This window comes from Mastigoproctus giganteus, chromosome 8 (genome assembly GCF_048544385.1).
Source record: "Mastigoproctus giganteus isolate SK-2022 chromosome 8, ASM4854438v1, whole genome shotgun sequence".
NCBI lineage: Eukaryota > Metazoa > Arthropoda > Arachnida > Uropygi > Thelyphonidae > Mastigoproctus > Mastigoproctus giganteus.
Window position 1 is genome coordinate 23,678,695 of NC_143582.1, and position 16,887 is coordinate 23,695,581.

Consider the following 16,887-nt stretch of genomic DNA (forward strand, 5'->3'; position numbering starts at 1 on the left):
AGAAGACTTCGTTGGTAACATTCAAGGAGAGAATCCAAAATACCTGCACACCACTCAGAGCTCTCCATCTAGTAGATATTTACAGTCCTTATCTTTGCATTTCACTCAAGTCCCAAGTCTAGTTTCGTAATCAAGCCAGTTAGCGAAAGCGGCACGACTTTACCACTGAGTATTGGATCCGAGTGAGTTGGAAACACGGGGTTAAGTGTGTCGATGACAAATCAAAGACCAGCTGAACACTACACTGTGTTTCTGCTACCACAACGGTACTTTGTAATACTTAGGTGAGGGCTGAGTTTCCTCTCCGAGGTCTCCACGTGGGGGGAATTCACATGCACCAACTATCAAGAAAAATGACGCAATAATAGATCACGTCCACAGGACCAAGGAATCATTATCGAAGGAAGGCCGTCGCTCTCATTTGGATGGTAATTAAGTAGAGTGATGAATGGAGAGAAGAAAATGACTCTCGCTTCACGCGATAAACGAAGGAAACTGTCAGAGGCCTCTCGCTCTTTCATCTTCATGAGCATCGTCCATCACCTATTGGGAGATAGGGCCAACTAGCTTGTCGGACGTTCTCGACTTCGGTGGTGATTAACTTTTTATACTGCATCCCCGAAAGTGGGCGGGTTAAAAGTCGAAGACTTGAGCAACATCGGAATATATATACCTTTGCCGAGAGCATTTTAAACAGCGAGAAGAAAGCGTGTTATGACGAAAGGAATGCAATAGAATTATTTAAATTGGTACATCTCGCGTCCTTTGTGTGGGATTAAACGTCATTTGGGTTGTCAATGTAAGGAAAGTGGGTGTCGGTACAGAGAGATGAAGTTTATGGCGTTACATCGGGGATCTGAGAGTAATAATGATTCTTTTCCCGTTATTGTTCACTTTTGTTTTAAACATATAAAATATTCTATAATGTTTTTGTAACTTTAATTATTTAAAAAACTTAAAAAAATGGCTATTTAAGGAATTTGGAAAATACGTACTTCCCTAGAGATTAAATTATGAATTTAACTAATTATCACTAATTATAAAATTTATAATATTTTTGTAACTTTAATTAGTATTATTAATTTTTGAAAAGTTTTGTTTTTTTTAGTAATTTTCTTTTAAAATTGCAGTTATTCATAAAACACCTAAATTGTTCACATACTCTGTTACCATTCCTTCCCCCCCCCCATGGTAAAACCAAAATGGCTATTTAAGGAATACGGATAATAAATATGTACCATCTGGTACTTCACGAGAGAGAGAGAATTTAACTAATTATTACTCCTAAATCCTGTAATAATAATTCTTTCACGATTTTATAACATCAAATATTTTATAATGTTTTTGCAACATTAATTCGTATTTTAATTTTAGAAAAATATAGTTTCTTAAATTTCAATTATTCAAAAAACACCTCTGAATTGTTCACGTAATGTGTTACCATTCCCACAGGTAAAACCAAAATGGCTATTTAAAATATGGAAAATAAATATGTACTATCTGGTATTTCCCGAGAAAGAATGTGAAATTATGAATTTAACTAATTATTACTCCTAAGAAACAGGGTCGAAGTTTTTAACTTCAAAGTTAAAAAATAATTAATTAATTAATTAAATTAGTCAATAATTTATATTTAATGTTCAAAGTTGGATTTTTTCTTTGCTTTGAAAGTAATGCAATATCAAGGCAACTAGTTGTGAAGGCAAAGTTTGAGCTGCTGTGAGTAAATTTTTGTACTTATTTAAATGGAGTAATTTTACTTTACTGCTTCTAAGCTAAAGGTAAATTAAAAAAATAAAAATAAGGGTAGCTGAAAGAATTCTTTTTTAAATAGTCATCATTTCTTTTAATATAATTTTGCTGTAAACGGCTACTCTTCCACTTCTAAAATCCTTGCAAATACACTTCCGTCACCATAGTGAAGAAAGTTAATAGAAAAACCATTATGCTTAATGGACAAAGAGCAGTAAACTTTTTAAACTTTAATTACGAAAAAGTTTGCTGCGCATTGTGCTACGGTGTGTGCATCTTCTGCTAGTAAAAAAAAGCCGGCGAAGTGTGATCATCATACCTTGACCTTGTTTGTTTTCCTTTGTCTTCATTAAAAAAAAGGAAGAAACTTTTTTTTTTTAAAAATTGTACAAATAGCGAAGCCATCTAAGTACTGTGGTAGCGAATCATTTTAACCGGTATACTGGTGGAACTAATTGTGTTCTACTTACGCCAAAATATTTGTAGAAATACGCGCATTCGTTGTTTTTTCTATTATTTTTGCATTTCACAGTAGGTTTATAGATTATTTTTTTTAACGAATTCAGTAAAATATGGTCATTTCGCGCATCACGTAACAATGAGCACGCGACACGTTTGAATTCCATGTACATTTCACAACGCTCGAGCTTATGAATAGAATGTAAATTTCATTTAATGAAATTTACATTCTATTCATAAGCTCGTGTAAATTTCATTTAATGAAATTTACATGATAAATAATTCGAATTATTTTTACAGTATCCCATGATGCTTCACGAACCTAAAACATGCTTCGAAAACCAACATGTATAGAATTCCACAGTTCCATTAACTCGCCATTATCAAATAACACCGGTCATTAAAAAATGGGGGAGGGGGACGGACGTAGTAATTCCGGGTATGAAATTTCCGGTGGTGGAAGGGAGGGGGGGGGGAATCATAACTTTGTCTTTTGAAGGCCGCATACTCACCTTGCCACTCCTAAGTTGCCTTACGGCGCAAGTTTCCGCTTAATTCCAATTGTTGGTTGGATGAGGTTACACAATGCTATTTAAAACGTAACGCATGCGCAGTGCTTATAAAGTGGTCGGTGTGATGGAAACCCCCTTATGGTTGTCCGCTTATTTATCGTTCACAGTTCTTGGAACGCGGTCACCTAATATGGTTTGAAAGCGGATGAACAAAGGCTGTGGAGTGCTTCCGACAAATCGCGTGTGGAACACTGATGATTGCAGGAAACAGCATGTTTCCATAACAAATTGCGTTCTAATTGTTGGGTGATAACTTCTGCAAGTACTCACGCAGGCCAACCGACGTTTGGTGAAAGTGACCATGCCCGAGCAGATGGCCGGCGAGCTGAACAGCTACTGTCGTTTGGTCATGAAAATCTGCTGGCAGATGTTCTTCATCGTGTCAGAGATACTTTCAAAGAATAAATAAAAATAGAGGGCGCTCAATGCAAATGAGTCTGTGGCTGTGATTCAACAGCAGGAAATAGCTAACGATATTTTAAAGGAATTATTGAGTAACAGATATCTGATTTTCGTCAGGAAGATCGACTTCATTCCATACATGTTAAATGTCATTAAAATTGCATCATTTTATTACAAATAGTGGCAAGAAAAAAAGGGAGCAATGTTTCTTCGAAAATCCTATATGTTAAAATGTGAAGGACAGAGGAAATACCAGACGAACAAAAAACAAAGACGAAATGAGTTTGATTTTGGCCGGTTTTGGGCTTTAAATAATAATTTGGCCCAAATTAAATATATATTTTGAAATGTTTAAAAACTTTGAGGAGATTAAATAATCTATAAGCTATTTCTAAAATTTTTCCACTATATCCTAAAATCGAAATATTTTTTGTGACTTTTGAAGACACCATGAAATTATATTTATAATAAAAGGGCTACTTTTTTTTATTAAGGGGTTGATATCGTTTGGAGGGTGTAAAATTTTTCCAGACGTTCTTCTTTCATCGAAATTTCTTCCACCAGACAAGTTATAAAATAATTTTTTAAAAGCAATTGTATATATTGCTTTTTTATAATTTTTAATATAAATAATTTTAATACGTATAAAATTACGAAGTAATAATTTTTTTTTTCAGATCAAGTATGTAATTTAAAAAAAAGTAAGTTATAGTAATCAAGAGAAGAGAGTTAAGCAGTTTTGTAATGATTTAAATTTATTTTTAATGAATTATGCGTATTTGGTGCATTTGCGTAATTTTAATTAGGAATTATTTCATTAAAAATTTTATCTTTTTCAGTGAAGTACGAATTGAATTAGAATGTGATAATTTGTATACAAAATATCCATAATATTTGTTAATTAAAAATTGAGCAAAATTTTAAAAATTATTAATCCGTAGTTATAAATTTATTAAGACGCCTTTTTGCTTTTCTAAGATAATAGTTATAACTTTTTGTAGGGATAGTTTTAAAAGCTTACAAATTTTTTGTAAATACGTTATTCATTTATAATTGATTTTTTCGTTTTTATTAAATGAATTACAACATAAAAAGTACCTGCTGTAGAACCAGGTGGCGCTTGCATCCTTCGAGGTAAATCCAAGGCCCATTGTTCTGCTGTTTTCCTCCTCAAATGCTCCCATTCGCGTAGTGGGTCAGTTAGGCGAGGGTCAAGAAAAGGTGACCTTTGACCAAATGCCGAAGCGAATGCACGTAAGTGTTGCTGTTGACCTGCAGTTAAGACAGTTTTTATTTTTTCAAGTTTCATAGGAATAAGAACGATATTAGAAAATCTCAAAAATTAAATGCAACTTAAACAATTTAGAACACCCTCTAGTGTCGAGATTCGAAAACAAATCAATATCTTTCCAGCAAATTATACGATTTTTAATCTCGTACCTAGAGCTCCCCCCCCCAGCTACAGTCCACGAGGTGTTTATAAATGCTTAGCAATCCATTGGCGCATACTTCAGAGCCAACACAGCCACTGGTGAGATAACTTGCCACACTTGACGCTAGAAACTAACGCGACACATTATTAGTAATGAAGGAAGGGGGGAGGGGAACCGTATGACAAACAGCGATGAAGCTGCGACGAAAGGCAGAGGTCACCATGAACATCTGTTACAGGACTGAGTCACTAGTTTATGGAGTCTCTGATGCCAAGCGAGCATAACAGCCATTCTTAACGAACCGAGACCGCTAGTGCATTTGAACTTACAAGGACACTTCCAAAAATAAGCTGCTGGTGATTATTATCTCACCAAGTTTGATAATTAATTCGGATACTGTAGCTTACATGGCGTAGCCTTCCCCTTGGCTGCTTTATGTTGTGCATATTTCTCTCACCCTATTTTCTCTTAGTGGTAGCTAAAATTGCTATTTCTTAAGAGAACGCATGTTTTAGTCTATCGAGGGCGTTTGTTTTCCGTGTAAGGGTTCTTTGTGTGGCTGTTAGAAGGGGATATGTGGCGTGCTTAGTGGTAGCCCTGCTTAGACTAATGATATGTCTATAATGGCGGCTCTCTCACTACAATTTCCTGTTTTGTATCGGTTAGCCACTTGGACAAGTATAGTGTTTCTTCTGACTCGGTCAGATCCCATTGCACTTACTTCAAAGAACAGAAAGATGTTTTATGTAAGCTGTTTCTAGATAAGATGTTTTAAATAGACATTTGTTTACTCGCTGCGAAATTTCAAACCAGATTTGAGAGTTGCAAAACGAGTTAAAGATCAGATTAATAAAAAAAAAGGTTTTAAATAGCGAGTCTGAACGGTTGGGATAATCACACGAATACGTAAAGCTCTGTAGATAGGAGCGCCCTCTAGAAACGTTAATTCCCTTTATAAAATATGTATATATTATTATTTAATATTTATGCATATATATTATATAATAATATAATTATTATTATTTAACAATATATTGAGTTAAATTAACCAATGTAAAAATAAGTTTTAAGAACTCGCTATTTAAAAAACGTTTTAAACAGACAATCTGATCGCTTGGGATAATCACAGGAAACTTTGTAGAAATGAGCGCCCTCTGGCAATGTTAATTCTGTTTATGAAATGCAATATGTATAAATATTATTATTTAACTCAATATTATATATTATAAAAGTCTGTGGCTTTTGCATAAAATGTACAAAGTTTGGATAATAAATAATTTAATATATTTTTTAAACTATTATTATTTTATTTGTTCTTTAATTAATAGTTTTAATTATATTATATAATAATTATTTAATAAAAATTAATGGAAAGCAAAAACGTTTCTGATATTTAGGACCAAGTGACACTGAAATATCCGGTCTTTGTGTGTTATCCAGACACGTTAAAATGAATTTTGTCATAAGGTTTTGATTTAAGTTTTTGAATTTGTTCCTTAAGATCTGATGACTTAAGTTTCCTCGAACGTGTAAAACAACTCAAAAAAAGAATGAATGGGGAAGCCAGGACGATTGTCTAGCACGGTTTTTAAGTAACCGGTTCTAACCCTTTTAGAGACAGTGTGCGCCGTATTTGGGTAGGGACGTTGTTTTGTGCCATGCCTTGACTACATCCTGGTTAAAAATGCGAATAGTTTATTTATTTTTTTTTTTCGATGGTAGAAGTTATACGGAACAGTCCAAAATTTTAAATAAATTCCAAACAATTTAAATAGATTATTATATACAGTATATCTGAACCTACGACAATGATGTTGGGGAGTGCTTGTTCTTCATACACTGCTCAACAAAATTAACGAAACACGTAGTAAACCTGGTGTAACTCGTGCAGCAAGAAAATATTTGGTATGGTTGTGTACCATAGAATAAAACTAGAAACTTCGGACAGGTATAATAGGCATTTATAGGAGTTGTATAAGAATTACCAAAAAAAAGTTTAAGAATCGGCATTACAGAAGTATTTATTTATTTTTTTTTTTTATTTATATATGTAAACCCCAAACACGAGAGGTATTAGAACCTATAGTACTTAGTACCGTTCTTGGGTTGGAGGTTGAGAAGACGAAAGCAGATGTTTGTTGACATTGGACTTGAACTTCTGTAGACTGTAATTTTCTGGAAATACGTATGAAGGAAGGTTGTTCCAGAAAACGGCAGTTGAATGAATAAACGAGGAAGATGAAAAGTTGGTTCTGTGGGTTTGAAGTTGGACAGTAAATGAATGTTGGCTGGTGGCGGCACGTGTTCGGACTGTTTTGAAAGAGAGAGCGGGAATTATAGAAGCCCATTCAGAAGAACAGTGCCCATGGAAGTATCTGTAGAAGAGGCATGCAGCAGAAACAGTACGTCTATGAGAAAGCGAGAGGAGAGACTCTGTTAGAGATGAATCATTAATTAACCTAACTGCCCTTTTCTGAATGGAATCAAGAAGCCTGAGAGAGGTTTTGGGGGCACCACCCCAGATGTGGGAACAATATTCCATGGTAGGGCGGATTTGCGATTTGTACAGAGTGAACAACTGTTTGGAAGAAAAGGAAACGCGAGAGCGAAAGAGAAAACCAAGTTTTTTATATGCAGAAGAAGCAATATTTGTAATGTGCTTGTGCCAAGAGAGATTAGAAGTCAGGGTAATCCCCAAAAGAGATATATCATTTTGCCTAGAAATTGGAGTGTTTCTCAAAATGGAAAGTGGAATGCAATGTGCTATCATCGGCAAAACTATGGATAGGATTTTCAGTCAATGGAAGAAGGCCATTAATATACAAGAGGAAAAGAGTTGGGGGAAAGAACTGAACCTTGGGAGACACCGGCATTAGTGGAGAAGTCAGAAGACAGAGAGCCATCTACCATCACCCTCAGTGAGCGATCAGAGAGAAAACTGGATAACCAATTACTAAAAACAGTTGGCAAACCATAAGATGGAAGCTTGTTTAGAAGACCTTTATGCCAAACACGACCAAAAGCCTTTGAGATGTCAAGAGCAACTACTTGTGTTTCACCGAACCTTTCCATTGAATTAGTCCATAAATGGGTAACATAAGCCAGAATATCACCAGTGGATCGACACTGACGGAATCCATACTGGCGATCGTTGATCAGATGGAAGGTTTCTAGGTAGTTTAAGAATTGGCGGTTAATTGATTTCTCCATTACTTTAAAAAGAGTAGAAGTAATTGCAATGGGACGATAATTGGATGGGATGGATTTGTCACCCTTTTTAGGAACTGGCTGGATATGAGCAAATTTCCAAGCAGAAGGAAAAACTCCTTTGGAATAAGAAAGCGAAAAGAGGTGGCAAAGAATAGGAGTAAGTTCAGGAGCACATGTTTTGAGAACAAGTGGAGAAATGCCATCGGGACCTGGAGCTTTCTTAGCATCAAGATTCATCAAAATCCTTCTGACATTCTTTTGACGGAAGACCACAGGAGGCATTGAATGGAGCGTGTTGGGAATGGTGGGAGGTGTTTTACCAAGATCATTAATATATGAGTTGGAAGAAAAATGGGATGCTAGCAGATCAGCTTTATCCTTGGCTGAAGTGACAACAGAACCATCTGGTTTGGACAGAGATGGGCAAAAGTTGTGGCCAATAGCTTCGGCAAGAGACCAGAATGCTCAGCTACCATTAGGGCAAGAAGGAAGTTTTTTACTCTTAGCCTGTTCGAACTCTAGTTTGGACTGATTAATAACTGCTTTACAATTGTTGCGTGATTTGGTGTAAGCAGAAAATGAAACTGAAGAATTAGAAACAAGCCAATTACGATATGCAACAATCTTCTCTTGAACAGCCTTAGCACATTTATTGGAAAACCAAAGTTTAGATAAAGGACGAGATTTTAAAGTGGAGTGTGGGATAGAGGATTCCATTCCTGCAAGAATAATTTCAATGACACGATCTGAGCAAACGCTGACATCAGAAGTTTTGAAACAGTAATCCGACCATGGAAAAGAAGAAAAGTCTCGCAGGTCATCCCATTTTGCATTCTTGTAATGCCAAACAACACGAGGTTGGGAATAGCCATGAGATAAAGATTACATTGGAGAAGAGAAAATCACCAAGTTGTGATCTGAAGTGCCTAAAGGACCTCTCACTTCGACCGTGTACTTAGAAGGGTTGTTTGTGAGAAAAAGATCAAGCGTGTTGGCTGTATGATTAGAATTGTCCGATATTCTTGTAGGTAAATGAACAATCTGTGCTAGGTCACTAGTAACTGCAAAAGCCTCAGCATCTCGACCTGCTGGGTCGGTGTGACTAGAAAACGGAAGCCAGCTGGAGTTGTGAACATTAAAATCACCAAGGAAAATTACCTCACTGTTAGGAAGGTTGGACTGGAGAAAGTCAAAGTGATTAGTGGAGTTGGGAGAATGGTAGAGACAACAGATGAATTTGACACAGTGAGGTAGAGAGATTTTAAGCCAGAGAAGATCAAAGAGAGGAGATTCCGAATTGCCAAGTCTCTGACAGGGAATATATGCACAAGTACCACCTTTGAGGCGAAAGGAATCATACAGCGAATAATTTGGGCAACTGAGATGAGCAGTAGTTGAATCAACCGATAACTGAGATTTTATCAGAAAAAGTACATGTGGTTTGGCAGACTGCAAGTGGAAATGGACATCGTTGAGATTAGAATTGAGACTACGTATATTTGTGAAATGAATTAGGAAGTGCTTGGGAGGTTTAGATCTTTTCGCAGATAAGCTTGCTCTATTAGTTTGACTATTCATGGTGTATTCAATAGTAAGAAAGAGTGGGTGGGACATGCTGTATGAAGTAATGAAATTTTTGGATATGGCGTACACATGGTAAAAATATACCCAGATCCTTGACATAACGTGGCCTCGACAATGCTCCCCACATACGCACTACTCGGACCCCCTCCAGTCGCTATCTGGCAGAGTAGAGGAAGCCTCCTAGAGAGTTACGAATAGGTTCGGTTCGGTGTACTAACTAGCGGCCGGCCTGCGAACGCCGTTTTAGAGCTGTACCCTCGAAATGTAAGGAATATTGGATCTCGCCACGATGTTCATCATAACCTCAAAAGTCATCAGTCATACTGCATGATGGAAGAGTTGACCGGAACTTAGCTCTAGAGACTAAACATGGGTTCCACCACTTCAAGCCTCCAATAAGCAAAGTGGTGGTTTTGCACCGGTTGATGAGAGTCATCTACCACCTAGTACTGCCTGGTAACATAGAGGGGACGGCATTCCTCCATGTGATGTGGGCACCACACCTCGACCCCTGCTTGCATTGGTTCACACCTGGGTGGTCACCCACCATGTACTTGTGCACGGGGGTTATACCCAGGATTACTAACAGTCTATACAAGTTCTCGAAAATATCGTCACATGACTTCAGTACGGCGTATGATCCCCTCCAACAGCTAAACAGGCCTCACAGCAGTGAAGCATGCTCAATATAAAGGTGTCTATAAGATTCTTTGGCAACAAATTTCATTCTTCTTCCTTAGCTCGCTGAGTCGGCTGTCAGGTGATATGTGACGCCCAAAGGCATCCCACGCATGCTCGATCGGATTTAAGTCTGATGATCGTGCTGGCCATGGTAGTCGTCGGATATCTTCAGTTTCAAGATGTTGCTCCACCACTTGAGCTCTATGTGCGGTTGTCGTGCATGAAAAGAAAATCTGGGCCAACCACACCTCTAAAGTTGAAGGATCTGTTCTCGGTACCTTTGCGCAGTTACAGTATCGCTATGAAAAAATAAAAGAGGTGTGAACCTTGATCATTATTCCGTCCCACACGAGCACACCACTTTCACTGTAAGTGTCACTTTCTCTGATATTGGAGGGATGGTACCAAAAAAAAAAAAAAAAAAAAAAACTATTATATATTAGGCCACCCGAATATTTAAATTCATCTGTCGTGCATTGTGTATTATGTCTGTAAATTGCGTGTGTTCTGTGGTCGATTTGCCTGTTTTGCTGGACGAAAATCCCGCAGTTTCTGTGGGAGAAAACCTTGCTATCTACGCCTGAGACCGACTAACTCAGCCACGGAGTGAAAAAAACCCACTAAAGTTCCTCGCGTCATCGACGGGATTCGAACTCGGGCCTTTTCCACCCTGTGTGGTTGGACGGTGACGATACAACTGTGCTACCCACGCAGACGGAGGGATGGTACCGCATTCCTCGTTATCTCCAGATGAAATAATGTCTAGAATCTGTCTGTAGGCTAAAACGAGACTCATCAGAGAACAGAACTGTACGCCATTTGTCAGACTTAAGTTACGTGTTCATCGCCCTAGTTTCGACGAGCTCTACAGTGCTTTGGGGCTAATGGGATGCAAACCACCCGTCTAAATAATTAAAGAGACATGTTTGGAAATTCTAAACGAATTCTGTTGTGTGTAAAAGGACATTATTGGCCCATTTAAATAGATTTTTCATCATGACCATGCGCCAGGTCACAATGACACTTCTATAAGACTTTTTGGCAACAAAAAAAAAAGGAGCTCGTGCAATTCGATAATTCGCTTTGGTAGGCATCGTGCGACTTCGTATCTTTCCTAATTTTAAAAACTCAATGAACGGAAAAAGATTTCCCAAGAGAGAAAGAATGAATTGGTGATACCAATATACTAATCGATGAAAATTTTGAAGTCTGACTTTCTACAAGAAGGTCAAAAAGAGACATCCTAACGTAGGACAGCGACAAAGTACCATTATACTACAGTCAGCACATCACTTGTTAATCCCAGTGACTTAGATAATAACAGGACAAGGCTGTGTCGGTAATTTGTGTGACTTTTTCCGCAGGAACCACGGCAGGATATTAGCGATCATGCAGTTATTACTGGATGTCATGCGTTACGTCGTCCATTTTTTGGTGTCAGACAGCGGCAATGTCATTTATCAGATCCTATTGTTAGCTGCGAGTGTAGCAGGTGTAAACGTAAAATCCAAGCGTGGTCTCTGGGGAAGAGCTGTCCTATTCCTTTATGTCTGCCTGTTGTCATGGTTACTGTCACCTTGACTACCCCTTGTCTTCCTTTACCCACGCCTGCGGTCATTTCGCTGACCGGACAGTTATTTGTTACTGTTTGACAGCTGTACATAATGATAGGAGAAGGAGTGGTATTAGCGGCTACCCAACTCCGGGGTTTGGGGTTAAATGAAAGGTCACAGGAAATAGACTGCTGGTTTTCTTTGGTGCGGACTGATGAGTCGAATGACCATTCATCTACGGAAGGGTCATTGTCGTGCTGTGTGTAAAGCGGACAGTAGGGAAGCAACTGTCTTCAATGCATCTCGCTTTGTACAGCGAAGCCTTAACTGGTTTCATGTAGATGGAAAAATCTCTGGTTTCCAAACGCGATAAATCAGCAAAAGATGGATTCTTCCATTAATTAATAAAATGCACGTATCTTATTAAAAGAACCGGGTTTTATAATTATACATCGGTTGTTCTTGTATCTGCTAAAAATCTGAAAATAGATAAAATTATTACAGGTGATTAAAAAGTTGATCTTTTTTGACTCGCCATCTGCAAAGCCAAAAGTCAGGGTGGAAGTTATCGGGAGGAAACATTCCCTAATTGTAACGTTAGACGCTTGATCCCCCGAAGAGGCTAAGTTTAAAACTATTGGGATAGACAAAATAAAGGCAGGGCAAGCCCCTCAAAGAAGTTTAATAAATCCTGTGGCAACTTAGTTCCCATTCTATCAAGTTCCTGTCCTACTTGGACAGGAACTAGATCTCAAGACAACCATTGTGAAAGAAATGTGTATATACATACAGGGCGAAACCCCAGGTGAATAATACTACTAGAGGGGCTCACACAGAAAAGGGTAAATCGGCAGTTGCACATAGCATGTTAAAGTTATAGACAAACTATAGCCACCGTGACAAAAGGAGATGCAAAGCAAAAATCGGATTTTAGCAAGGGGCTGAACTCGGACTACTTGTCAATAGTTCGAGGTTTGTTGCTAATGGCAGAACTAAAACCATTCTCTATAAAGTCTTTCACATTTTATTTGTAAAGACCAATGCTTTTGAAACTGGAAGTTTAAGATTTCTAAATCACCAACTATCCGTTCACATTTCTATATGGCTTGATATTCTAGAAATTCTAAATTTGAATCCAGATATAAATGAAAATATTAATTAATTAAATATTAATGTACATAATTTTAATCGGGTCAGTCTTTACATTTTCATTTAACACCAACTTTATACTTCTGAAACAGCATCATTTTGGGTTTGCTTAGAAGTCACTGAAAACCGGACTATGAACAGCAACTTTGGATCCTTTAAGAGTGTTCCTAAAACAGTGCTAATGAATCAAGCATGGGAACCCAAAAAAAATTTCTTGACTTTTCTGGATGTAAACGCTGATTTCAAGGGGGCTTTTATCCAATGATCAAATAGCCAAAGCAGTATTCCATATTGAAATAGCCAGACCAACATATTTCACGGAAATCGCTAAATCTCTTTTTCATTTGCATCGAATGGCATCAAGGAGATATACGTAGGAGAAGGCGATTTAAAGAGGCTCATCACAAAGGCAGACTATTGCATATTACCCACAATAGACCTGCACCACCATAGACACGAAGCAAGGTAGGCGAAAGGGATAAGGTGAATCTTTGCAATCAATATCTTCCTCCCCTGCCGAAGGAGCACGTTATACGCTGTATCGATGGGGTAGCCACTGATAGATCGGCTGGCGTGACATGAAAATTTAATCTTGGCGGTTCGCCGCAGTTCCGTAGTCTGCGTTCGTGTTAGGGGGCCACTACCGCCTAACATTCATGTGCGTGCGGCATGTGTGTACGTATGTTCGTTCGTGCGTGCTGTGGCCTCTTTCTATGGGTCGGATGACGTCGCCGCCTCGCGACATAAACACTACCCCGGGGTGGAGTAGCGAATAATGGGGTTCGTCTTCAACCCAAGTTTCGAAGCGAAGCCAATGAATATTTCATGGCTTCATGGAGCTTCATTATGGCCGGCTGTAGCCCACAGGGGTCTTTCGGAGTAAATATCCGTATTGCGTGCCGCTGTATCGACTGCCGTAGTTGCAGCAGCAGCAGCAGCAGCATCTACTGGCGCTCTCAGAGCCTTGTAGTAGGTCAATCTGTGATGCTCTGTCATCTACCCGCCTTTTGCAGCGGTTCTGCTTTCTCGTGCACTGTCTACATGCGGTCAGTTCCCACGACATCGTATTAGCCAGGGACCCTGTGTTGAAACTTTAAACAGTCGTCTGATCTGCAGCAGTGCCTGGATGAAAGAGAAATCGAAAACATATACATAGTGGACAATGTGCTTAGAGTTTAGTCCACGTAGCCTTCCTTAATACCGTTTTCCAAGCAAATAAATGTCTAATTTCCTAGAATGCACCTTTCCCATCATTTTCCAACTCAGCTGATTACATTTTTCGATTTCAAGTTCGAGATTTCAAGTTCTAAATGCTGCCCATTATTATGGGCAGCATTTAGAACTTGAAATATCTCAAAGAAGTTTTAAAAGTAAATGACCAAGCGATTGGTTGATTATAATACGGGCCCTTCGTTTAGCCAGACCCTATCCTTCACTTAAACCCAAATAAATACAAAATTGTTTAATTTATAATATAAAACACTATATTAAGAATGTTTCTAGTATTAATCGACGTTTATTTCTTTTATGCGAAAACTTTTCGCTTTGTTAGTATTCCAGGTGGCGCTACGAGCATTTCCCTACCAAAAGAGTCTTCTTCGCTGTCAATCGGATAATTTAATTTTAAAATAACTGCTTAGTGGATTTAGTTGGTTAGCTGCTCACCAGAGGCCGCTTCGAATATGTACAGGATACTAACAGCTGCCGGAAAACATTAAATTCTGGTTTGTTGTGCAGGTCACAGAAGCAATGATGCACGATACCATCCATAATTCAAGAAGGCAGGAGCACGCAGTGGTTAAATAATTAAAATGGCTCCTTTGCCTAGAGGATATCCAATGATTCATCATAGCTTGCTTCCGTGTGGCTGGCTTTGATTTCTCTCTGGGATGGCAAGATTGACGTACCTTGTAGGCTGACCACAATGTGCACGGTAACTTGTTTATTTACAATAAAAAGGGCACCCTGTGCTGCACAATACAACCAAATAGCGTGATAGTATGGTTGAGAGCTTAATAAACACTTGAAAGAATTTCCCAGTTGGTTGCCATGCGCAGTTATACTTTGGCCTTGCTTTTTGCAATGATTTTTATTATCAGCAAATACTGTTTCCTGGATTATTAAGGAAATTTTCTAATTAGATTTTGTTCTGTTAATCTTAAAAAGATTAACAGAACAAAAATTAACAGAACAAAAATGCATTTTAAACGGACTTTAATGTCCGGAAATTGAGTGTGTTCTGTAGTCGATTTGCCTGTTTGATGGAAGAAAAATCCAAGTTTTCGGGAGGAAAACCATTCTACCATCGCCTGAGACCAACTAACTCAGCCATGTTTTAAACGGCAGATTGACCTTATAAAGACGGTGTTTGTTTAAAAGAAGCACAATATCAAGGCAACTTGTAGTAAAGTATAATCAGTTCTCTGTGAGCATTAAAACCCTAGCAAGACGATTGAAAAACACCAAACAGATAAAATAAAACTCAACCAGCTTGTCGAATGTCCTCATACTAATATTGGGCATTACCAATATCATCGTCTGTGATCAACTAACTGAGCTACGTGTTACTATGGTAACACGGGGGCATATATTCGACAACTGCTATTTATTGTATTTCGTTGCCATTTTTGAAACTTCAGTAAAGTATTATAACGGTTACAACGAGCAACGGATTTAACAAAAAATTTTTCTTGACGCCCCCTAGATGTCATTATAACCATGTTTGATTGTATTCGATTTGAGGAGTCAAGATCAACTTTTTCTCCTTTGGCTTTTGAACAGATGAGAAAGCAGCAAAAGAGGACAGGGAGAAAAAGGATCATCATACAAAAAAGTAATCAATGAAAGTAGTCCTCTGGATTTGACAATAAAACAACTGCATAAATATATTTTGTGGTCCTCAGCTTCGGCCTCAAATATAAAAGTGGTCTATTCCGTGACTAACTGTCCCTGGTGGCCCTAAGCCACCAGGGAACAGCGAGCACCTCGAAGGCAGCCCCACCAACGAAAAGGCCGGCAGGTTCTATTCGTACTAGTGGCGAAAAACCACAGAAATCTCTCATCCACTGGAGTCAGTGGATGCCAACAGTATCCTGTACCATTGTGAGCCCAACCCAGGGTACGAGCATAACAAAGCGCCTCTAGTAAAACTAGAGGCCAGCAAAACCCTGTCCCAGAAGGGACTAGCGTTAAAAAATAAATAAATAAAATAAAAATATATTTTTTGAAGTAATATTAACTATAATAGTAGATCTTCAAAGAAGCTTCCCGAGAACAGACGAAAATCGAAGTTAAGATTATACACAAACAGTTGTGAAAATCCCAATCAGGGAAGTTCTGGGAGTCTAAGAGTCGTTCAAAGTCGAAATCGAGGGAGATCAGGATGGTAAATCAAATCCAGGTAAATCTTGAAGTTTTCACTCCTCGACAAATTAAGATTTGGATCATAGATTAAATCTTCAAGGTGGTCAAAAGATTTATCCATTAGAAGCTGTGACTTGTGATGATATTAAGACATGATTATGCACGAAGATTGATGAAAAGTGGCTTGTCTTAAGAGGTCCTGTTTCCTTTTATTGAATACTTCAAATACGTTTGCAGAGCAGTAAACGATGATGGATTGTCAACTAAGGCTTCATTGCCTTGTACTAAATTTTTTATGGAATTTTTCAGTTTAGATCTCGAGTATATTACAATAATATAGTATGTGCATCCATGTTTCTTCAGCACCGCAGTTCCAGAGCGTGGAGTTATAAAAACCAAAGTTTAAAGTTAATGGAGCCATGTCTTGTCAATAAGAACGTTGTAGTCAAGCTGAGAGAGAGACAACCACCTACTAACATTATTACTTGTATTAAAAGTAACTTCTGGTAAGAACTGGCGAGTAACGTTGCCAGTAGAGCTTATGTCCAAGGGATTTGCCACATATTTGTTATCTCTTTCGACATACGATGTTTTTCTCTTTAGGCTTTCGTGGTGAGATCAAAGGAAATCCTTAATATCTCGGTTAGGATTCTACGTTTCGGTCTGTAGCAAAGTCCCTTTTATATAAGGTGTAAGTACAGAGGTAAAACACCTGCTAACACCTATAGG

General features: G+C 38.2%; 1 protein-coding gene across 1 annotated transcript in view; it reads right to left on the minus strand.

Annotated features, from left to right (window-relative positions):
• The window catches only part of LOC150081365 (uncharacterized), a 46,793-nt gene that overhangs the window by 17,477 nt on the left and 12,429 nt on the right, over positions 1–16,887 (minus strand). The window contains exon 3 of the mRNA XM_090379215.1: positions 4,284–4,457. Within this exon, the coding sequence (XP_090235341.1) occupies positions 4,284–4,457 (174 nt within the window). The remainder of the gene's footprint in view (positions 1–4,283; positions 4,458–16,887) is intronic.